Source organism: Odocoileus virginianus, chromosome 4, assembly GCF_023699985.2.
Source record: "Odocoileus virginianus isolate 20LAN1187 ecotype Illinois chromosome 4, Ovbor_1.2, whole genome shotgun sequence".
Classification (NCBI taxonomy): domain Eukaryota; kingdom Metazoa; phylum Chordata; class Mammalia; order Artiodactyla; family Cervidae; genus Odocoileus; species Odocoileus virginianus.
This window is the reverse complement of record NC_069677.1, coordinates 65,728,897-65,753,949: the sequence shown is the minus strand read 5'-3', so window position 1 is coordinate 65,753,949 and position 25,053 is coordinate 65,728,897. Positions and strand designations below refer to the sequence as shown.

Genomic DNA, 25,053 nt, shown 5'->3' with positions numbered 1-25,053 from the left:
CAAAGATGTCTTTGTCCTAATCTTCAGAACCTGCGACTATGTTAGCTCACATGGCAAAAAGATCGTTATAAGAGGGAGGCAGGCAGTTAAGAGTCTGAGAGAAGGAAGTGTGACAGTGGAAGGAGAGGTTGGAGTGACGTGAGGAAGGGTTCATAAGCCGTGGTGGCCTGTAGCAGCTAGAAGAGACAAGGAAACGAGTTCTTTTTTTTTTTTTTTTTAGTTGGAGGCTAATTACTTCACAATATTGTAGTGGTTTTTGTCATACATTGACATGAGTCCGCCATGGATATACATGTATTCCCCATCCCGATCCCCCCTCCCACCTCCCAGAAACGAGTTCTTTTCAGAGCCTCCAAAAGGAATGCAGGTCCACCGACACCTTGACTTTTGCCTATAGGAGCCATTTTGGACTCTGATCCCCAGAACTGTAAGATGATACACATGTACTATTTTAAGCCACTAAGTTTGTGGTCATCTGTTACAACTGCTTTGGTTCCTGGTAAGAGCTGTCTTCATGGCCAGCTGATGGCCACCCTCTTGCTATGTCCTCACAGGGCCTTTCCTAGGTGTGTGCAGGCAGACAGAACAAGCTCTCTGGTTTCTGACAAGAACACTAATCATGGGCTTCCCTGGTGGCCCAGTGGTTAAGAATCCACCTGCCAATGCAGGAAACATGGAAAGATTCCACATGCTGCAGGGCAACTGAGCCCATGAGCTGCAACTAATGAAGCCCGTGTGCTCTAGAGTCTATGCTCCACAACAAGAGAAGCCACCACGATGAGAAACCAAAGCATTGCAACTAGAGAGTAGCCCCCGCTCTCTGCAACTAGAGAAAACCCGTGCACAGACCCCATGGACTATACAGTCCATGGAATTCTCCAAGCCAGAATACTGGAGTGGGTAGCCTTTCCCTCTTCCAGGGGATCTTCCCAACCCAGGGATCAAATGCAGGTCTTCCACATTGCAGGCGGATTCTTTACCAGCTGAGCCATAAGGCAAACCCAATGAAGACCCAGCACAGCCAAAATAAAAAAAGAGAGAGAGAGACCCCAGAGTTCCCTTACTCCTTTCACCTTGTGGGATTATAGCAAGAAGACAGTCATCTGTGAACCAGGACGCAGGCTCTAACCAGACACTGAATCTGCTGGTACCTGGATCTTGGACTTCCCAGCCTCTTCCGAACTGTGAAAAATAATTATTGTTTACAAGCCACCCAGTCTATGATGTTTTGTTATAGCAGCCCAAACACATTAAGACAAAGAGTACACACAAACTTCCCAGTAGCAACGTTTGTGGGAATGTGGATGGTTTCTTAAAATGTCCAGATTCTCACCTTTCATGATGACCCAGTACCTGCGGTTGGTATCATTGGTCACAACCATCATTCTACTTTGTGAAAGAAAGGCACGCCTGTCCACCATCCAGTGTCTGAGCAGAGTATCTCCCCTAGGGTTCAGAAACAAAGGGATAGTTTAAAATATAAGTGCAAGTGTTTAAAAAAAAAAATGCATGACTCTAATGAGTCAGCAATAAATCATGTTTTACAGTTCACATGGCTCCCAATTTTTGCTTTAACAAAATAGAAGGAGGACTTAAGTTATAAACAGACAGATCATTAAAAAATTTTTTTGGTCAATCACTATATGGTTTTTAGCCCATAACTCAGGATTTCAAGGGCTTCCCCGATGGTTCAGCAGGTAAAGAATCCCCCTGCAATGCAGGAGACACAGGAGACATGGATTCCATCCCTTGGTCAAGAAGATCACCTGGAGGAGGAAATGGCAACCCACTCCAGTGTTCTTGCCTGAAAAACCTTGTGGACAGAGAAGCCTGATGAACTATAGCCCATGGGATTGCAGAGTCAGAAATGACTGAGCAATTGACACACACACAGGAGTTCAAAGAATTGAATAATACTGCTGTGATAAAACTCTTAGGATTTATTTGAATTTTAGATGGAAATAATTAATTAGAAATATGTTCCATGCAATGTTTAGGATACACTTAAAATAATTATTCTTTGTTTATCTGACATTTAAATTGACATTTAATTGGGTGTCCTGTATTTGGAAGACAAGAGAGAGTAAGCCTGGCAATCCTATTATTCCATTCCCATCCATATGAATAAGATTTCTCAGCAGTTACAACTATAGCAATAAAAAAGAGAAAAAGCACTGATGCTGAAGTCGGCTTCATTTCAGCAGTGATATTCTTTAAAAAATACATGAATTAATTATAAAAATAAATAAAACAGCACCATCCATCTCTTTGGGAGAGGTGGTCAATAAAATTTTTTTTGTATTTAATTAGGATTTATCAAAATATATAAAATATATCATGTTCATCAATTGCATACATCTAAACAGAATCCCAGGGATGGGGAAGCCTGGTGGGCTGCTGTCTATGGGGTCGCACAGAGTTGGACACGACTGAAGCAACTTAGCAGCAGCAGCTGCAGCAAACATTGAATAATAACTACGGAAGACTTTTTAATACTTTAGAGGCTTATGATCGCAGCAAATTTTTAAAATTTAAATGTTTGTAAATGAAGCATTTTTTTTACAGAGAAGTATTACAGGGTGACCCATAAATGACTTTCAAATATAAAATTCTATAGTTATTAAAATTAAAATACCAGTAAAAACACAGGAAAAAAGGGAATCATGTAAAGTGATTCAGTTACATATACATATATAACTTTTTCCAGATTTTTTTCCCTTATAGGTCATTACAAAATATTGACTATAGTTTCCTGTACTATACAGGAGGTCTTTGTTGATTATCTATTTTATATATAGTAGTGTGTATATGTTAATCCCAAACTCCTAATTTATCCCTCTCCTCACCCTAGATTTTATTTTTAAATGTCAATATTTTCTATATGTTAGAAATTTCATTCTTTGAAATTTTAAAACTTATGATGAACAAGTGTAGATACCAAACCAAAAAGTTACAAGATTGTTTATAACTTTTCCATTTCCCTCTAGGATGTTATTGAAGGCAAAAATGTCTTGAGGCCAGTGTTTCATAAGGCCCAAATATTTGATTTCCTTTCCTGTTCTGTGAGCTACTCCCAGGCTCCTAGTGACTTCTTGCCAGAGATGGGCACAGAAGCTTTCTGCTGCCGACCACTAAGGAGGCATGAATGCCTCACTATCCAAATGACAAGTTTGCTTTCTTCATTACTTGTTATAATGTATAAAATGTATAATGTATAAATGTATAGTGTATAAAATGTATAATGTATAATGTATAAAATGTATAATATATAATGTATAAAATACAATTTTAGGAATAACGCTCTTTCCTTCCTTCATCATATGTATGTGTGTGTGTGTTCACCTGTGTCTTTCCTTACACACATTAGAGCATAAAACAAAGATCCCTGCCTCTGAGGAGAGGGCTGGGAACACAGTGTGCTTGTGTACGTGTGTGTATGAGGGGTACGGGGAGTCAGACAACTTTTAAAAAGCTTAATAAATATATACCAGCTATAGTTTACTATAAGATGATAACTTCTATGGAAAAAAGAAAAAAACAATCAAGATAAGTAAGTTTGGGAACCTGGGGAAGAGAAAAATTGTTGGGGTGTGATTTTATTTTATTTTTATCCTCAAATGCAAATAGCTTTATAGTTTGCTAACACACACACATACACACACACACACACACACACACTTTCAGATGCAAATATAGCAATATGGAAAATTCTTAGAAGTGGAATTATAGGGCCAAAAGGCATGTAAATTTAGTGATTTTATTTTTATCTTAGCATTTATTTATTTGGCTGTCTTGGGTCTTAGTTGCAGAATTCAGGATCTTTGTTGCATGATCTTTCATTGTGTCACATGAGCTTCAGAGTGCGTGGGCTCATTAATTGTAACGCAGGAACTTAGTTAACCCCTGGCATGTGGGATCTTAGTTTTCCAACCAGGAATCGAACCTGCGTCACCCTCATTGCAAGGCAGATTCTTAACCCCTAGACCACCAGGGAAGTCCCTAGAGTGACTTTAAATAGATGGTTGTGTATAGGCTTCCTTGAAGAGGTGGCATTTGTGAACAGACACAGGAGAGGAGGGAGCGAGCCTGCAGATAAATGAGGAGTGTTCCAGGAACACCCCAAGGCCTGCACACGAGGAGCAGCAGGTGCCTGGGCAGTCCCAGGGGCCAGGAGTCACGTGCCTGCCTTGTTAGCTAGGAAAGCACAGAGGAATCAGGACTGAGTCAGGACTTAGGTTTGAGAAGGATCACTCGATCTGTGTGGCAAACAGACTTGGTGTGGGTGGAGGGCACAGAGACGTTCTGGGAGGCTGTTGTCATTCAGATGAGCGGTGGTGGAGAGAGGCGAGAGGGTTCCACCCAGGTAAGACGAGGACAGCAGCAGAGGAGGTTCTACATCTACACTGCTTCCTGGTGGATGGGACAAGGGGTGTGAGAGAGAGGGAAAGAAGGGTCCAGAATGACCCTAGTGTGATAATATATCAGAATGTGTACTTATTTCTTTTGTAATTTTATCTATTTGTTTATTTTTATTTTTGACTGTGCCAGGTCTCTGCTGCTGCATGTAGGCGTTCTCTAGTTGCAGCAGGCGGTGGTTCCTCTCTAGTTTCAGTGTGAGGGCATCTCACTGTGGTGGCTTCTCTTGAGAAGTTGTGGAGCTTTAGGGTGCTCAGGCTCAGTAGTTGTAGCACATGGACTTAGGTTCTCCACGGCATGTGAAATCTTTCTGGACCAGGAATCGAACCTGTGTCCCTGACCTTGGAAAATGGATTCTTAACCACTGGGCCACTAGGGTTGTCTCCAATATATATACTTAAATATGCCAAAAATGTGTTCTAATCTGATATGTTCTTACTAATTCCCAAGACTGGAGCTACTGGTATAGAGGGCAACTGTGGAATTGAAAGAAGGATTTACACACGGCCCTCAGGTTGGTTCTTCAGGTGCTGCCTGGTTGCATACTTTCTTCAAGCCTTTGAGGGGAGAAACATGAAAAAGACAGGACAGAAGTGAAGTCAGTGGGACAGATAATTCTCTTTTATGAGAAATACCTCTGCCCAAAGTATACATAAAATGAAGGCAATAAATGATATTAAAGAGTGTCAAAAATCCATGCATGCAACTTTGAATTATTATTTTTTTAATCTTTTAATTTTTTTCATACAGCCATACAGAGAGGAAGTTCAACTTTGAACCAGATTACAGAGTCATCCAGGGCTGTAACAGTGAAAACTACCTCAGGGAAGAAGAGAAAAAAAGGTATTTTTGTGGTTGTTTAAACTATTCCTCTTCCTTCATCTTGTAAATCACTTCCTCCTTTCACAGGCTGTGTGTAATTACTAAAGTAATTACCCCAAATAGAAAAACTCAAGTGGAGAAAAAGACTCAGTGTCTGGTGGCTTCATATAAACCTAGTACTGAACAGCTTAGCCATACTCACCAGAGCAATATGACTCTGCCACATTCAACAAGTCAAAAAAAAAAAAAAACAATTATGGGAATAATCTGCAATAAACAGCAGGCAGGACCTGATAAATTCAACTTGGAAACTCTTTTCCTATGCTCATTCCTTAGAGGTAGAAATGGAGCATATACCTTGAGAAAACCACAATCCAAAAAGACACATGCACCCAAGTGTTTATTGCAGCACTATTTGCAATAACCAGGACATGGAAGCAACCTAGATGTTCATCGACAGATGAATGGATAAAGAGGCTGTCGTACATGTATACAATGGAATATTACTCAGCCATAAAAAGGAACAAATTTGAGTCAGTTGTAGTGAGGTGGATGAACCTAGAGCCTTATCCAGTGAAGTAAGTCAGAAAGAGAAAAACAAATATTGTATGTTAACACACATGCACACATATATATATGGAATCTAGAAAAACAGTCTGCTGGACATAGCAGGGGAAGGAGAGGATAGGACAAATTGAGCATTGACATATATACACTATCATGTGAAGAATAGATAACTAGCAGGAAGCTGCTGTATAACACAGGGATCCCAGCCTGGCACTCTGTGACAACCTAGAAGTATGGGATGAGGGGAGGAGGGAGACTCAAGAGAGAGGGAACATAGAGAAAATCATGACTAATTCGCATTGATGCACATCAGAGACCATCACAACATTGTAAAGCAATTATGCTCCAGTTAAAAAAAGGTAGAAACAGGGTAATTTAGAGGGAATTTCAAGAAGTCACCAGCTCCATAACCTCTGAGCAGGATTAAACTAAGAGAGAAGCTGTCCAAGTATTAAAGGTTTGCACTAAATGGTAGGGAACCAGGATTCGGTTCCCAGTACTCGCCCTGATGGTCTCAGCCTCCTGTTTTGCAAGTCAAGGACTTGTGCTCATAGCTTCCTAAATTCCACTCTAGCTTTAACATTTTGAAGTTACGAAGAGACAGCACAAGATGATTGATCACTGGGTGTGTCATGAGCAGTCTTGGGGAAATTCCTCGTGGAGGCTAACCTAAATTTCTGTTATTCTGTGTTAGTCCACTTTGTTGTTGTTTTGTAGTTTGTGGTAGTAGGCCCTTATGATGAAGCTTTTCACCCTTTGGCTTTCTCTTCCGCAGTTTTAATCTGTTCTTGCGTGGTCTTTTTTTCTGTTCTTGAATTATCCTTGTTTCTTTTCTGTGAAATCTCACTGAATTTGAAAAAAATATAATTTAGTGATCTAAAAAAGCCAGATGAAAAGGTAAAGTGAGAACAATTATCAGGCCCTAGCTCTGTTGTCTGATGTGAATATAGTCTTTCTGCTGAAAAGTGACTCAACAGTCCTATCCCCTCAGATGCCATCCAGCCCAGTGTAAGGACTGTCCTCTGTATGGCGACCTGGCTTGGACACACTGATCCTCCTCATCCCCAGAGGAACCCCAGCCAACTCCTCTGAGGGCATCTTGGTTGAAAGTATTCCCAAATGGCAACTGTCTGATAAAACAAATGATAACCTACTATGGTGCTCCTCCTCCTCCTCGCCCTTCTTCCTCTTTCCCCCTTTAGTAGATTTTCTAAAATCTACTAGCACTATTTTAAAATTTTTTTTAATTAAAAAACAATGCAGGACTTCCCTGGCAGCTCACAGGGGTAAAGAATCCTCCTGCCGATGCAGGAGACATGAGTTCAATCCCCAATCCGGGAAGATTCCATACTCAGAGAAAGAACTAAACCTGTGCGTCACAGCTACTGAACCAGTGCTTTAGAGCCTGGGAACCACAGCTGAAGCCCTCGCGTTCTATGGCCCGTGCTCTGCAACAAGAGGAGCCATGGCAACGAGAAGCCCACACGGAAACTAGGGAGGAGCCCCCGCTCACCACAACTAGAGGAAAGCCCATACAGCGGTGATGAAGACTCAGCACAGCCATAAATAAATAAATTTTAAAAATTAAAAAAAAAGCAATGCAAGCCACAAGCCTATAATCTTAGCTGGAACAAGAGTACGTGGGAGGGTAGACATGACAAGAGGGGTGGGTCACATTAAGGAGGATTGCATGCCAGACCAAGAGTTTGGACTTAATCCAATAGACAATGGGAGCCACTAAAGTCTTTCGTCTCCCAAGGAATTCTGTGCCTGGGATCAATAGAAACCACTTTGTATCTAGTATTTATTTACTTTCTAGCCTCTTGTCAAAGTAGAGCGTTTTCATGCTATCCAGACTTCACAAAGCAAATTAAAAAACAGTTTCCTATACTGGATAATTATTTTCACAGTCATAAGGTGTTTATTTGTCTGAGGATGAGTTTGGTCTTTGGTAGAAGAGTTCTACATGTTTCAAAATAAGAGTCAGATTCAGCTGATTTACATCAACCTCCTGGGTGAGGAGTCCAGATGTTTTCCATTTGGTCCCAATTGGAAACAGCCGAACTATTTTTATGCTCGCCTCTTTGTGGACAAGAGGCTTTTGGTCTGCTGCTTGGAAAGTTGAACTCAATACTGTACGAGTCAAAACCCCCATTCAGAAGCCTGACACCCTTTCTGTTCCTTCCAAATGAATGATTACAGGAACTTGACAACATCAGCACTCACGTGGGTGAGGTCTGGCTTGGCCTACCCTAGTCACACACTTGTCAGGTCCAAGAGGATGACTGAACACTGAAAATCATTGAGAGGTCATCAGAAATAGTCATCTGCAAGTAAGACAGCTCCCCTGTGCCCCATTCAGCTTGACATGTCATGTCACCTCAAGGCCCTGAAAGTTCTCAGAAGACCCAGCAAGGATTTAGGAGTGCTCTGTCCCCTGGGTCTGCTCCATTTCCCCCAGCCCAAGCCCCACACCATCGTTCCCAGGATTGTCTTAACTCTCAAGGATTTAGGACTGGGAGCCCCAGCATATGACTTAGATGTGTTCAGGGAGCAAAATCTGATACGTGCTCAGTCCCCAAGCTTGCATGAGCATTCAGTTGTATCCGATTCGTTGCACCCCTGTGGACTGTAGCCCACCAGGCTCCTCTATCCATGAAATTTTCCAGGCAAGAATACTGGAGTAGGTTGCCATTTTCTATTCCAGACAGACCCGTGCTACAGTCCTAAAGCCACTCAGGTGGCAAATTCACTTCCCCAAATAAACTATATATCATTGCCACAGACCATAGGAATACTAGTGGCTTTAAGGAGTGCAAGGGTCAAGTTCAAAAGTCAAGATGTAATCTTCAAAACAGCTTTATTAGTTCCAAGTCAGGAAATTACTGGTTATAATCCAGAAATTGTTCTACTTAAGATTTTATCCTGAGTGATAGCTAGACAATGAAATCTTTGTGGACAGGTTCCAAGGTCCAAGGTGTGAATCGCCCAGCACTAATTACACTTTGCTTCCTTAAGTCCTGCAATCAATAGGATTTATATTCTGGCTGATAAACCTCTGGTAATCACACAGAAAATCACACATACTCCTTGATGGAAAGAAGCTGTTTTAATAAGTTAAGAAAAACAAAAGCCAACTTCAAGAAGAAGGTCCTACCAGGACCTGGCATCCACAGATGAACATTGAATAATGGTTCACATTCTGATGCCCACCAAAATGTGTGATACCCATCTGTTGGTCTCAGAAGATGCTAGATGGGAATTTCTGGCTCCATGAAAATTTACACTTGATCTTTGGGTGTGGGCTTATATGGGAAACAGAGCTCTCACTGGAAGAAATGGGGTTTCCCAGGTGGCGCTAGTGGTAAAGAACCTGCTTGCCAATGCAGGAGGAGAGAGAGACACAGGTTTGATCCCTGGGTGAGGAAGATGCCCTGGAAGAGGGCATGGCAGCCCAGTCTAGTATTCTTGCCTGGAGAATTCCACCGACAGAGGAGCCTGGCAGGCTACAGTCCACAGGGTCACAAAGAGTCAGACAGAGCTGAAGCGACTTATCACAGCACAGCCCAGCAGCTGGAAGGAATGAGAAGAGGTTCGTCAGCTGTGAAAGAGTGCATTCTAGGCAAAGAGAACCAGGTGAGAAAAGGCTCCGGGGTGAAAATGCCTGGAGTGTTCAGCATCTGGAAAGTGTGACATTCCCTGCAGAGTGGTCAGGGGAGAGGGCTCGAGGCCAGTGGACACAAATGGCCAAAAGCCATGAATGTTGTTAAGGAACAGGACTTTCTTCTGTGTGCAGAGGGGGAGCCATGATGCATTTGAAACAAGACAGTGACATAAAAAGAGCTGGATTTTTAAAAAGAACCTCCAGCAGCTTTGCAGCACTTGTTTTAGAGCTGGACATTGGGACAATGGGAGACTAGTTTGGAGGCTGTTACAGTAGATCAGGCAAAAGAAGATAGAGGGCAGAACTGAGACTGCAGTGGTGGAAATATAGAGTCTAGATATATTTAGGAGGGAGAACTGACAGGACCTAGTGAGGGTGGTAAGAAAGGTTCTGGAATCAGGAAAAGCTGGGGAATCTCAGAGATTAATTGAAGAAAAAATGGGAGGAAGCTGCAGGTAGGGCAGATCTACCTTGGATCTGTAGTATGGCTCCCTGGCGAGGCATACAGTTGTCAGAAACATGTATCTGATCCTCAGGGAGGCACTGGCAGAAGTGGGGACATTTTATACGTGGAGGTTCTCCATCAGGTTGTACCCATCCAAGGATTTCAATGACACACACTCCAGAAATGAAGCTGGAAAGCTAGGCAGTAATATTTGCTGTGCACTACATGACTCTACAGTCATTATTCCACCATGCTTCCCAGGTCAGTCTTCACAATGCATTTAGGATGTGAGTGTGTGTGTGTGTTCTAAGTCGCTTCAGTCGTGTCTCTTTGCAACCCTATGGACTATAACCCGCCAGGCTCCTGTCCATGGGATTCTCCAGGAAGAATACTGGAGTGGGTTGCCGTGCCCTCCTCTAAGGGATCTTCCCAACCCAGGGATCGAACTATGCATCTCTATGTCTCCTGCATTGGCAGGCAGGTTCTTTACCACTAGTGCCAACTAGGAAGCCCAGGATATGAGTATTATGATCTGTATGTCAGCAATGGGGACATTTAGGTTCAGAGGAGTTAAGTGACTTTCTGGGGAGTCACACAGTATTTTTCAGAGAGGTTTCAAACCTGGAGATTCTTCTCATTTCAGTACACCACTCTGTCTCAGGCACAGCAGGCATCACTATATCACTACTAAGGTCTCTGAGACAGAGGAGGGTCACTTAAAGTGGTCATTGTTAGTGAGCTTGTTTTTATTTAAAGAAGTGTAAGATTAGGTAAAACTAGCTTGGAGTTAGTACAGCTGGGGTGGATCAAGTATTACCAGGAGCTGAGCATGGACTTACTCTTACTCCAAGGAATTTGTTTCCCATTCAAAGAAAAGAATTTGGTTCTGCTTGAAATTTAATTAGGGTCTTGGAGCAGGAAATCCCTGACCTAAGGCATAATTAGCCTTCCTACCTTCTAACAGGGCATGTGGGACTCCCTAGAGGTCTAAATTCTAGAGAGTGCCTTGGACTAGCATTTTCTAAACTGGTTATTTTTCATGGGCCCAGATGACATTATTACCTTTCTTACCACCAGTTGGAGTGAGATTTGGATTGTTTTACCCATGGGGATGCAAGCTGGACCAGGACAGTCACCAGCTTGGGAGCCTCCTTCTCCAACTGTACACAGTTATGCCACACTAGCTCGGTGCAGGGTGATGAGTGGCTGAGACCATTTTGTTCCTTTCCTTGCAAAGCTGAGCAGCTGCACAGGAATTTGGCCTTTGGCCTTGGCCCCCTTGGCCTCACGCTTCATCACTGCTGCTTTCTGGCATGCCAGGAGGGGGCAAACAGAAATGAGTGCCACCTGCAGTCAGTATCCACATTGTTAATCATTCTGGGTAGTCAACTTCTCAAAGGCATTTATATTTGTGAAGAGATGTCCAAAATAGAAAAATCATACTTTGTTCATGTTCATGAGTTGTCTCAAGGCACTAACTACACCAGGCTTGGAAAGACAATGAATGGTGAGATAAAATTTTCTACAACATGGTTACACTTATTCATTGATTCACTCATTTATTCAAGAAACAGTTATTAAATACCTATGGTATGCCAGATACTGTGCTAGGACATTGGCACTATTATATTATTCATAATGGCTGTCATTAGCTATCATTCTCATAACCTGAATGTAAGGACAAATGAGGTGTGGACCAGTTAGGCTTATCTTCAGTAAAACTAAAGGATGGGCTTGTTGTCATCCCTCTAACTATGTTTTGAAGGAAAATAAATCCTATTTCCTTCAGTAACTCAGCAGATTACATTTATATCCAAATAAACCAATTGAATCTTTTTTAAAAGCATGCTTTTATTTTTAAATTGGCAAGCTAGAATGATCCAATGTCCACATTTGTCATCTTTCCCTAAAAATTCAGTTATCTTTCATGACTTGAAAACATACCCTGAGTCATCATCCACTCTCGTCTCTTCCTTGCTCTTCCCACACACTAGGTAACGTACTGCCTCAGCTTCATGAGGGTAGTAAGTTCTGTCTCTTTTGCTCTCTGTTAAATTCCCAGCAGCTAGAACTGTGGCTGGCACATAATAGGAGCTCAAAAATATTTGTTGAATGCTGAATGAATTCAAGAACAGAAGAGTCCCATCCAGCCCTGGGGTTAGATTCTCAAGTCAGTATGTCAGGCAAAATTAGTGTGTAGCTAAATGAGGTTTTTTTTTTTTTTTTGATGCACAGCTTGTGGGATCTTAGTTCCTGACTAGGAATTGAACCCCAGACCATGGCAATGAAAACACTGAGTCCTAACCACTAGAATGCCAGGAAATTCCTTAAATAAACCTTTAAAATCTCCCTTTTCATTTCTTCATTCTTTCTTTCTTTCTTTTTTTTTTTTTTGGTCAGGCAGCATGTGGGGATCTTAGTTTCCCCACCAGGGATCCAATCCACACACCCTGCATTGGAAGCTCAGAGTCTTAACCACCAGACCACCAGGAAAGTCCCTAAATGAGCCTTTATAATCCTTTGAACTGCCAACACAAGACAATATATAAATATATGTTATCTCTAAGTTCCATGCATTTTCTTTCCTGACTTTGGAACAGGTCATTGGTTTTCAGTCAAGCCTCTTATGAAGTAGTTGGCTGGGATTCCCAGGGTCACAGTGCACACAAAGCATTTACCTACAAACTCTTGGAGGCCCTGGGGGAAGTGATCAGCTTCCTAACTGGAGATTCAGCTGTTTCATCTCACACTTATGAGTGGATAAACCAGCACTGTATCCATAACTCTTTTCTCTTTCTCCATCCCCTTCCTGTTTTTTTTTTCCTTTGCCAAACTCCTAAACTTATAAATCAAATGTGAATATGATATTGTGAATCAGCTGCACTCCAATAAAAATTAAATACCCCCCAAAATGTGAATTTTGTGAAAGCTGTATGGAATGATGGTGAACCAGACTCCAGGACCACTGAACTCAGGCAGGATGATTCTTCCTCCAAATTTGTCCTTCTAGAACTCAAAAAATGTGATAACTATGCAGGCTCTTTTAGAAGACTGAATCCTTGTATTAAATTGGTGCAAAAATAATTGCAGTTTTGCATTGTTGAAATTTGCCATTTCATATTAGAATACATTCTTAAATAAATGTGGTTATGTTATACATCATTTTAATATGTATTTCTTTCTTTTTGTTTATTTGTCAATGACTTATTACTAGCTGTTCATTTCATATTTATTTTAGACTATGGAAATTATGTTAGACAAAAAGCAAATTTGAATGATTTTCTTATTCGAGTTCAAAATGAGTCATAAAGTGGCAGAGACAAGTCACAACAGTAACAACGCATTTGGCTCAGGAACTGCTAACATACAGTATTCAAGAACTTTTGCAAAGGAGACGAGAGCCTTGAAGATGAAGAACATAGTGGCTGGCTATCGGAAATTGACAGTGATCAACTGAGAGGACCATCGAAGCTGATCCTCTTACAACTATACGAGAAATTGTCAAAGAACTCAGTGTCAACCATTCTACAGTCATTCAGCATTTGAAGCAAATTTGAAAGGTGAAAAAGCTTGATAAGTTGGTGCCTCATGAGCTGATCACAAATCAAAAAGTCATAATTTTGAAGAGTCATCTCTTATTCTGCACAACAATAATGAACCATTTCTCAATGGGATTGTGATGTGTGACAAAAAGTGGATTGTATATAACCATCAGCAATGAGTACCTCAGTGGTTGGACCAAGAAGAAGCTCCAAAGCACTTGCCAAAGCCAAACTTGCACTCAAAAAAGGGTCATGGTCACTGTTTCGTGGTCTGCTGCCTGTCTGATCCACTACTGTTCTCTGAATCCCAGCTGAGAAGTATGCTCAGCAAATCGATGAGATAAACCAGAAGCTGCAACACTTGCAAAACGGCACTGGTCAACAGAAAGGGCCCAGTTCTTCTCCACGAAAATGCCCCACCAAATGTTGCACAACCAATGCTTCAAAAATCGAATGAATTGGGCTACGAAGTTTTGCTTCATCCTCCATATTCACCTGACCTCTCGCCAACTGACTACCACTTCTTCAAGCATCCAGACAACTTTTTGCAGGGAAAATGCTTCCACAACCAGCAGGAGATAGAAGATGCCTTCCAAGAAAGAGTTCATCGAATCCTTTTCACAGATTTTTATGCTACAGGAATAAGCAAACTTATTTCTTATTGGCAAAAATGTGTTGATTTTATAACGGTTCCTATTTTGATTAATAAAGATGTGTTTCACCCTAGTTATAATGATTTAAAATTTATGGTCCAGAACTGCAGTTATGTATTCACCAACCTGATAAAAGGGCTACCACTTCTTCAGAATCAACAGACAACACCTTCTACTGAGAAATTTCCAGAGATGTTGATTTTCTCTTTAGCCAAAGTAAAGGCAACAATTTAAATCTTAAATGAGATTTTTCATTCATAGAGAGCTTGCTATTATAAAGAAAAAGGATATTCTGAGTATTTTTTAAAGGACTTCTTAAGTTATATGCATTTCCTTCACTATGTTGCTAAATGCATCTACTCACACAAGTTAGATCAGTATAATCTTAAAAACTAAAATCAATTAAGGTGGTGAAATGGGAGAACTATTGTCTAAAAATAATCAAATACTCTGATCTTTCTACAGGAATCAAGAAAAAAATTAAAGATTTGATTGAAACTGGTCCTTGGTTAGTGAAGCTGTATTTGGCAGATAATGGCATAGATGGAAAGGGAAAAGAAGGAGAAAATGACTTGTTGGAATTCACTCAAATATTAACATGGTGAGTAGAAAACTAAAATGCTTTACTTGTTCACCTTCCAAAACGAGGTGCTTGGGTTTAATCATGGGGAAAATCATTTAATTGCAGCTTGTTAGCAGTGCCAAGTGAGATTTTCAGCTGAGAGGAAAGCAGTGATCTGTCTTGTCTTTGGTACCTGATCTGAAATCATAAAAATGACATGGCAGATAGTTGTATGTTAGCCCACAAATGGGTCTTGAAGACCTCATTAGAAGCCCCATTTTAAAAAATTGACAGCTAAGGCAAGGCAAGAGGTATGACTTCCAGATTTTCCTTCCCTATGGTCAGGATATAATGTAAATCTAAGCAATGTGACATGAGGAAGAAAGGCAGCCTACTCAAGAGTGGACACTCCTTTGTGTTTGATTACAAAGTTGTCCCAACCTCCTTAAAAGGAGAAAGAGCTATTCTCAGAAGCTTCTAGAAAATAGAATATTCCTTGCCCCTTTTATCTTCTCACCCTTGGTTGTCTCCCTGTCCACTCTCCTGAAAATGCATACCCAGTAGGCCAAGCCATAAGTGAGCTAGTGTAGCCCTGTGAGAAAGCTTTCTGGATTGGCTCTAGGCTACACCATTTTAGGACATAAGTACTTATAGCATCTTGGGGCAACCAAGGGCAATAGAGCATAGCCAAGATTTGGGGCTTGAGGGCTTGATTGAAAGCTATTTTTAAAAAATAATTATTTGTATATTTATCTATTTTTGTCTGCACTCCTTCGTTGCTGTGCACAGGCTTCAATAGTTGTGATTTGCAGGTAGAGCTCAGCCTCAATAGTTTTGGTGCAGGGGTTTAGTTGCCCCATGGGATATTGGTTCCCAGATAAAGGATCCAACCCACATCTGCTGTGTTGGCAGGCTAATTCTTAACCACTGAACCACCAGGGAAGTCCCTATTTATAAAGTAACAAATTCTTTCTCTAATGGATTTCCTTATTCAGGAAGGATGAGAAGATTTACAACTTGGATAGCTTTGCTGGTATTTTTTATGGTAACTATATTAATAAACTTAGTTTTGTTAACCCATAATACAGCACTAGATTTACTATATTGCTAATGTATTATCCTTTTAGTATATTGCTAACATTTTGTTAAGCATTTTTGCATTGGACTTCCCTGGTGGTCCAGTGGTTAAGAATCTGCCTGCCAATGCAGGAGATAACAGGTTCAAGCCCTGGTCTGGAAAGATTCCATGTGCTATGGGGCAGCTAAGCCCATGTGCCATAACTACTGAGCCCACACTCTAGAGCCCGTGCTCCGCAAAAAGAGAAGCCACCATGATGAGAAGCCCTCATGCTACAGCAAAGACTAGCCCCCACTTACCACAACTCAAGAAAAGATCATGCACAGCAGTGAAAACGCAGTGCAGCCAAAAAAGATTTTTTTTATTAAAAAAAGAAATTAATTTTTGTATCTGTGTTCATGAAGGATGTTAGTCTATACTTTTCTTGTAATGTCTTCAGCTGGTATTGCAGATCAGGGTAATTTTGGCATCACAGAATGAGTTAGGAAGTGTTTCCTCCTCTTCTACTTAATGAAATAAGTTGTGTAGAATTGGCATTATTTCATCACTAAATATTTGATAAAATTCAATGGTGAAGATATCTGGACTTAGAGTTTTCTTTATGGATAGATATTTAAACTACAACTTCAATTTTTTAATCGATAGATGGCTGTTTCGGCTTTTTTCTTTTTTGAGTAAAACTTTGTGTCTTTTCAAGAAATTTGTTCATGTCATTCAAGTTTTCTAATTTACTGGCATCAAGTTATTCATATATTTTCTTATAATCTTTTTCATGTGGGATCTGTAGTGATATCTCTTCTTCCATGTTTGAAATTGTTGATTTGTTTTCTCCTTTCCAATTAATCTGATTGGAAATTTGTCAGTTTTATTGATCTTTACAAAAAAACAACTTATGGCTTTTTCTAATGTTTCTCTTTATTCAATTTTCTTGATTTATTCTTTTTTTATTATTATTTCTTTTATCCTGCTTACCTTGGGTATAATATGCTCTCCTCTCTTTCTAGTTTATTAAGGTAGAAGTTTAAGTTATTGACTTTAAACCCTTTTAATTCAAATATAAATATTTATATTAATGCTAAGTATACTCAATATGCCAGCAAATTTGGAAAACTCAGCAGTGGCCACGGGACTGGAAAAGGTCAGTTTTCATTCCAATCCCAAAGAAAGGCAATGCCAAAGAATGCTCAAACTACTGCACACTTGCACTCATCTCACATGCTAGTAAAGTAATGCTCAAAATTCTCCAAGCCAGGCTTCAGCAATATGTGAACCATGAACTTCCAGATGTTCAAGCTGGATTTAGAAAAGGCAAAGGAACCAGAGATCAAATTGCCAACATCTGCTGGATCATCGAAAAAGCAAGAGAGTTCCAGAAAAACATCTATTTCTGCTTTATTGACTATGCCAAAGCCTTTTACTGTATGGACCACAATAAACTGTGGAAAATTCTGAAAGAGATGGGGATACCAGACCACCTGACCTGCTTCTTGAGAAACCTGTATAAAGGTCAGGAAGCTACAGTTAGAACTGGACAAGGAACAGACTGGTTCCAAATCATGAAAGGATTACATCAAGGCTGTATATTGTCACCTGCTTATTTAACTTATATGCAGAGTACATAATAAGAAACACTGGTACAATATTGTAAAGTAATTAGCCTCCAACTAAAAAAAAAAAAAAGAAACGCTGGGCTAGATGAAGCACAAGCTGGAATCAAGAGAAATATTTCTGGGAGAAGTATCAATAACCTCAGATATGCAGATGACACCACCCTTATGGCAGAAAGTGAAGAGGAACTAAAAAGCCTCTTGATGAAAGTGAAAGAGGAGAGTGAAAAAGTTGGCTTAACGCTCAACATTCAGAAAACTAAGATCATGGCATCCAGTCCCATAACTTCATGGGAAATAAGATGGGGAAACAGTGGAAACAGTGGCTGACTTTATTTTTCTGGGCTCCAAAATCACTGCGATGGTGACTGCAGCCAAGAAATTAAAAGATGCTTACTCCTTGGAAGAAAAGTTATGACCAACCTAGACAGCATGTTAAAAAGAAGAGACATTACTTTGCCAACAAAGGTCCATCTAGTCAAGGCTATGGTTTTTCCAGTGGTCATGTATGGATGTGAGAGTTGGACTATAAAGAAGGTTGAGCACTGAAGAATTGATGCTTTTGAACTGTGGTGTTGGAGAAGACTCTTGAGAGTCCCTTGGACTGCAAGGAGATCCAACAAGTCCATCCTAAAGGAGATCAGTCCTGGGTATTCATTGGAAGGACTGAAGCTGAAGCTGAAACTCCAATACTTTGGCCACCTGATGCGAAGAGCTGACTCATTTGAAAAGACCTTGATGGCTGGGAAAGATTGAGGGCAGGAGGAGAAGAGGATGATGGAGGATAAGCTGATTCGATGGCATCACCAACTCAATGGACATGAGTTTGGGTAAACTCTGGGAGTTGGTGATGAACAGAGAGGCCTGGAGTGCTGCAGTCTACAGGGTTGCAAAGAGTCAGACACAGCTGAGTGACTGAACTGAACTGAACTATTCTTTTGTTGCATCCTGCAAATTTTGATAAATTGTATCTTTATTTTCATTCAACTCAAGCTATTTTCTAATTGCCCTCTTGATTTCTTCTTTGACCTATGGGTTATTTAGAAGAGTGCTGTTTAGTCTTCACATATTTGTTAAATTTTCACATATTTTTCTTTGGTTGATTTCTAAGTAAATTCTGCTGTGGGTAGAAAACATACAAGTTTTATGGCCCAATTGATCAAAATTTATGATCATGTAAATCTTCCATGTGCACTTGAAAAGAATATGTATTCTTCTATTATTGGAAGAAAATGTTCCATAAATGTCAGTAAGGTCAAGTTGGTCAGCAGTGTTGCTCAAGTGTTGTAACATCTGCTGTATCTTTACAAATTTTCTGTTAACCTGCTGTATAAATTACTGAGATAGAGAAAATTGTGATTTTTAAAATATCAACATGTCAGCAAATTTGGAAAGCTCAGCAGTGGCCACAGGACTGAAAAAGATCAGTTTTCATTCCAATCCCAAAGAAGGACAATGTCAAAGAATGTCCATACTACCATACAATTGTGCTCATTTCATATGCTAGCAAGGTTATGCTCAAAATCCTTCAAGCTAGTCTTGAGCAATGTGTGAAGCAAGAACATCCAGATGTACAAGCTGGGTTTCAAAGTGGCAGAGGAATCAGAGATCAAATTGCCAACATTCCTTGGATCATTAAAAAAACAAGGAAGTTCCAGAAAAACATCTACTTCTACCTCATTGACTATGATAAGCCTTTGACTGTGTGGATCACAACAACCTGGAAAATTCTTAAAGACATGGGAGTACCAGACCACCTTATCTGTCTTGAGAGAAACCTGTATGTGGGCAAAGAAGGAACAGTTAGAACTGGACATAAAACAACTGACTGGTTTAAAATGGGAAACTGGTACAACAAGGTTGTATATTGTCACCTTGTTCATTTAACTTTTTTGCAGAGAACTCATGCAAAATGCCAGGCTGGATGAATCACAAGGTGGAATCAAGATTGCTGAAAGAAATATCAACAACCTTAGATATGCAGCTGATACACTTTAATGGTAGAAAGTGAAGAGGAACTAAAGAGCCTCTTGATGAGACTGAAAGAGGACAGTGAAAAAGATGGCTTGAAACTCAGTATTAACAAAAGTTAAAGTCTGGGCATCTGGTCCCATCACTTTATGGCAAACAGAAGGAAGAAAAGTGGAAACAGTGACAGGTTTTTTTCTCTTGGGCTCCAAAATCACTGCAGACAGTGACTGCAGCCACGAAATTAAAAGACACTTGTTCCTTGGAAGGAAAGCTGTGACAAACCTAGACAGTGTATTAAAAAGCAGAGACATCACTTGGCCAACAAAGGTCCATATAGTTAAAGCTTTGGTTTTTCCAGTAGTTATGTACAGATGTGAGAGCCGGATCATAAAGAAGGCTGAGTGCCAAAGAATCGATGCTTTCGAATTGTGGTGCTGGGGGACTCTTGAGAGCCCCTTGGACTTTAAGGAGGTCAGACCAGCCAATCCTCTAGGAAATCAACCCTGAATATTCATTGAAAAGACTGATGCTGAAGCTGAAGCTCCAGTACTTTGGCCACCTGATACAAAGAGCTGATTCATTGGGAAAGCCCCTGATGCTGGGAAACTTTGAAGGCAAAAGGAGAATAGAACAGCAGAGGATAAGATGGTTAGATAGCATCACCGACTCGATGAACATGAATTTGAGCAAACTCCAGGAGAGAGTGGAGGACAGAGGGCCTGGCATGCTGCAGTCTATGAGATTGCAAAGAGTCAGTCATGACTTAGAGACTGAACAACAACAACAGATATCTCCTTGCAGTTTAATCAGTTTTACTTCATATATTTTGAAGCACCGTTATTAGGTGCTTAAGGGTTCTTAAGTCTCTTGAAGAATTGACCCTCATTATCATTATGTAATCCCTAGTAATATTTTTCTCTTATCTCTGGTCTTACTCCCATCTCTGAAATCTAGCTTGACTAATATTAATATATCCACTCCAATCTTCTGATTGATATTAGCATGATATATCTGTCTCTGTCCTTTTACTTTGGTAGCCTATCTATATTTTTTATCTAAATTGTTATACACAGCATATAGTTGAGATCTTATTTTTAAAAAACCTATTTGGACAATCTCTGTCTTTTAATTGTTGTTTATCTAGACAGCTATATTTAATATGATTATCAATATGACTGGATTTTAACATACCATCATGTTATTTGTTTTCTTTGTCTCATGTGTTTTTTTGTTCAATTTAAACTATGTTTCTGCCTGTTTTTTGATTGAGTAATATTTATAATTCCATTTTTATCTCTTTTATTGTTCCATTAGCTATACTTGTATTTTTTTCAGTGGTTGCTCTAATGTTAACACTATTAATTTTAGTTTATCACAATTAACCTTCAAGTAATATACTATTTCACTTATAGTTTAAGAATCTCACAACAGTACATTTCCATTCCCTCTCATTCTTTGTTTTACTGTAATCATATATTTTACTATTGTAAATGTTATAAACCCCCAAACATATTATCATTATATTTGTTTTAAGCAGTTAATATTTTCTTAAAAAGAAGGGAAAGTGTTTTATACTTATTTACACATTTACCATTTCTAGTCTTCTTCATTCCTTTGGATGTATCCAAATTTCTCTCTAGTATCATTTCCTCCCTTTTTTTTTTTAACATTTTATGTATTTGTGCCTCATCTTTGTGCAGGGGCCATGCTAATCTCTATTGTTCCAATTTTAGTATATGTGTTGCCAAATACAACACTAGTATCATTTTCCTTTTATCTAAAGGACTTCTTTATAGATTTCTTATAGTCCTGACCTACTTGTGATGACTTCTCTGAGTTGTAGTATGTGTAGTATGTTTGCCTTCATTTTTCAAGATTTTTTCCTGGATATAGAACACTTGGCTGACAGTTAATACTTTCAGGACGTTGCTCCACTGTCTTTTGCTTCCATTGTTTCTGAAAAGAAGTCTGCAGTTACTTTTATCTTTTTTCTTTTGAACATAATTTGTTTTTTCCTTTACCTGCCTTGAAGACTTTCTCTTTACTACTCTAGTGACCTACAACATAAACTCATAAAGACAGCTTAGACCAAATTTAATATCTATGGTCCTTGTATCATTCATCTTCTCTGGGGCTTTTTAGACTCACTCTATATCATGTGTTATTTTCTGGTGTGACTTCTGAAGTAAGCTGCATAGTCACCTCAGGGATAGCTCCCCTCCATATTTCTATATCTGCAGGTCTAACACTCATTTTCCTTCTTCAGCTCTATGATTACTGACAGGCTGGTGCCCTGGAAGTAGAAGCACCATCTTCACAACCCTCCACCCACACTCTGGCAAGTCCAGTTCTGGGCCAGTTGTAGAGCAAGTTGGAGGATGAGCAAACAGGCTCCAGGAGAACTTTGGAGAACAGATTTATGGCTCCTCACCTTTTATCATTGAATGTCCTGAGGATTTACAAAGGAGGAGCTCAGTGGATGAATGAGGAGGCAAGGGACTTGTGAGGGGGCCTGCTAGCAAAGTCAGCTTCATGGGTCTGCTTAATTAAATGTTTACTTGGGGTGCCCTATGCATATGCATTTATGTTGGAGTAAGGTTTGGTGATGGAGATCATGTGGCACTAACCAACTGCCTGCCTACTGGCACTATGCACCCTTGGTAGCACCTGGGTCTAGCCTCACCTTCAGATTAACTGATCCAGGGTCAACACATATCATGCCTTTTGTAATGAGTCTTTACCTAGCTCTGCTGCTTAAGCCTACCCCAAAAGGCAGTATCAGAGGATTTGACTTCAAGGCAGAAACTCAAATGCTGGTTTGGGTGCAGGAACCCTGCTGGTTCCCAATCTCATGAACCACACCTCCCTCTGACCAGGATTCCTCTAACAGTGGTCTCTAGGGCTGACAGAACAATACAGTTATTTAAAGCTGACTGTCAGATTTTACTTTCTGCTCTGACCACACTAAACATGACAACAGGAAGTGACTACAGGGACCTACAGAATTTGCAGGGACCTAGTGCAAATGGAAACTCATGGGCCCTTGTTCAAATATTATTAAGAATTTCAAGAGGATGACAGAGCGCTCAACCAAGTGAGGAGCCCTTCTGAGCACAGGGTCCTGTGCAGCTGCTGGCCGTGTGTGACAGGGTTATAAATACAACTTAACAATGTGCACCAGGACCAGGAATTCCTTTTGCGTTTTTTTTTTTTTTTTCAGTTCTGACACTAAATACTTAGATCTCTTTGTTCTCTTTTTTAAACTGTAAATATTAAGAACTACTGAAAATTAAAACATTTTCTTGGTATATTTGTATCATACTTCATGGTTATTTTCAAGCAAACTGCCTACTTTCACATCCCTGTGTCACAATTTAATCTCAGGCAAGTTAAATTGCTTCTCTGTATTTCAGTCCCTCATTAGTAAAATTGGGGATAGTAACAATGTCTAACTAAAGAAATTGTTGTAGGGTAAATGAGATCATATATGAGGTGCTAAATATAGTGCCTAAGGCTCCAACTAGCACCTCTATATGAGTTAGAAAAAGAGCCCCTTTGGGTACAGGAATTAAAAGGCACTTCCTCTCACCAATGAGTCAGAGGAAGTTATCCCTTCCAGGTCTATGCTTCATGCCCAGGACTTGGCAAACAGACCTCAGCTGGCTTTCAGCCCCACTCATACCCTTGGAAGGCCCCTTTGTGCCAAGCACAGTACTTAACATGTGGGTGGCCATGATCGCATCTGATGCATAGTGAATGCTCCGTAAAACCAAAGCTCTTGTGAGGGCTGTGTAGCATAGTGGTTAAATCCATGGCCTCCAGAATCAGACCTAGATATAGAATTGTTGAGTTGTAAAGTTTGTCTTCAACACCCTCCATTCTCCTTTGGTGCTTCTCTTTCTCCGTTTCCTCCTTGAAGCATCCCAGCTCTCCCTCATCTTCTCTGAAGGAATTGGACACAGCCAGGCCGTTCAGGAAGCCAAAGCCTGTCAAGTCTTGATTAGGCAGACTGGTTCCTTGGGAGTGAGATCTTCTAGAGGCAGAGTCTGGCAGGACCATTCAGCCCTGGCTTTGAATTCTGGCTCCTCAATCAATAGAAAATGTGTACAGGAAGCAAGAGAATGGCCTTGTATTCACTACTGACCCTGACTGAAATTTCATATCCCCAGCACATGGTTAAGGCTTAAAATTGTTTTATTGATAGTTACAATAATTTCTTTCAGAACACAAGCCATGGGTTGTTTTTATTTTTTTACTTATTTATTTATTTTTGGCTGCCCTGGCTCTTCCTTCCTGCTTTCTTTAGTTACAACAAGTGGGAACTACTCTCTGGTTGCAGCATGCAGGCTTCTCACCATGGTGGCATCTCCTGTTGCAGAGCACAGGCTCGGTAGTTGTGACACACAGGCTTAGTTGCTCCATGGTGTGTGGAATCTTCCTGGAACAGGGGTCAAACCTGTGTCCCCTGCATTGGCAGCTGAAGGGGATTCCTAATCACCAGAACACCAGGGAAGTCCCAAGACCATGTGTTAAATTGCTTTTAGTCTCTGCAATGTCAGGCACTTAATGTGCACTTAGTAACTATGCACCCAGAATTAATAGCATCATTGGTATTGCATTTTGCAAGATGCTTTCATAAAAATGGCTTCATTCTATTTTTCCACATCTTGTGAAATAGGCAGACTCACCCTTTTGAGGCCAAATTTACAGTTGAGGAAGGTAAGACCCAAGATGGCATGTGGCCTGCCCATGATCACAGGATTGACAAAAGATAAAAGCTGATCCAGAGCCCAGGACTTCAGATCCTAGGACCTCACCCAGATTCCATGCCCACTTAACAATGCCAGAGATTCCCTAAGTCCACTTGACAGGCCAAGGCCGGGAAATGAATGAAGTTTCAATGATCCTCAAAGAGACTAGAAAAATAAAGATAGGTAGAGTGTTAAGTTTTCATAAAGCTAAACTTATTTCATTTAAAAAACTAACCTTGGGGGCTTCCCTGATGGTCCAGTGGTTAGGAATCCACCTTGCAATGCTGGGGATACAGGTTCAGTCCCTGGCAGGAGAGCTAAGATCCCACATTCTACACAGCAGCTAAACCCACGTGCTGCAACTACTGAACCCACGCACCACAACTAGAGGGTCTATCTGCCTCATCGGAAGATACTGCATGCCACAACTGAGACCCAACACAACCAAATAAATAAACGTTTTTAAAAACTCAATTTAAAAATAAAATATCCTTTATTTTGAGACTGTACTCTTCCTAACTTTATATAAAAATATATCTTCTTCTATAGTGTTACTAGGTGAAAGTTATTAGACATACCAAAAGTTGCCAAAGTGACGCTTGTCTGTCCCCCCACCCCCCAGTTATCTGATGTTTTACTGGTGTGTAAAATCTAAAAGAGTGAGAAGCACTGTGCAATAACATGCCGTATCTTTTGAATAAATAAATGCATGGAATATTTAAGGCAACTAAGTCCTTATCATACCAGCTTACTTAGGAGAGGCACCCAAAACTAGAGAGATTAAATTGGCGGGGGGGAAATGTATTCAGGATGTCTTCAGTTTCAAATTGGGTCAGTACCGCATCTTTGGGAGGGAGGGGAGGGGGCGGTGGAGAGGACCTTAAAAAAAAGGAAAAAGAGCATACTCCACTCTGTATAATGGGCTCCAGTTTCATCCATCTCATTAGAACTGATTCTGGTAACGATAACCCTATA

The 25,053-nt window shown here is 40.3% G+C and overlaps 1 protein-coding gene and 1 non-coding gene across 2 annotated transcripts in view; one reads left to right on the top strand and one right to left on the bottom strand.

The window, feature by feature from the left end:
• The window catches only part of LOC139034676 (uncharacterized), a 46,779-nt gene that overhangs the window by 10,665 nt on the left and 11,061 nt on the right, over positions 1 to 25,053 (top strand). The window contains exons 6-7 of the mRNA XM_070465898.1: positions 5,167 to 5,259; positions 14,575 to 14,710. Coding sequence (XP_070321999.1) covers positions 5,167 to 5,259; positions 14,575 to 14,710 — 229 coding nt within the window. The remainder of the gene's footprint in view (positions 1 to 5,166; positions 5,260 to 14,574; positions 14,711 to 25,053) is intronic.
• LOC139034903 (U6 spliceosomal RNA) lies at positions 20,983 to 21,084 on the bottom strand. Its single transcript, XR_011487479.1, has one exon. It is a non-coding gene; the product is annotated as a U6 spliceosomal RNA (small nuclear RNA).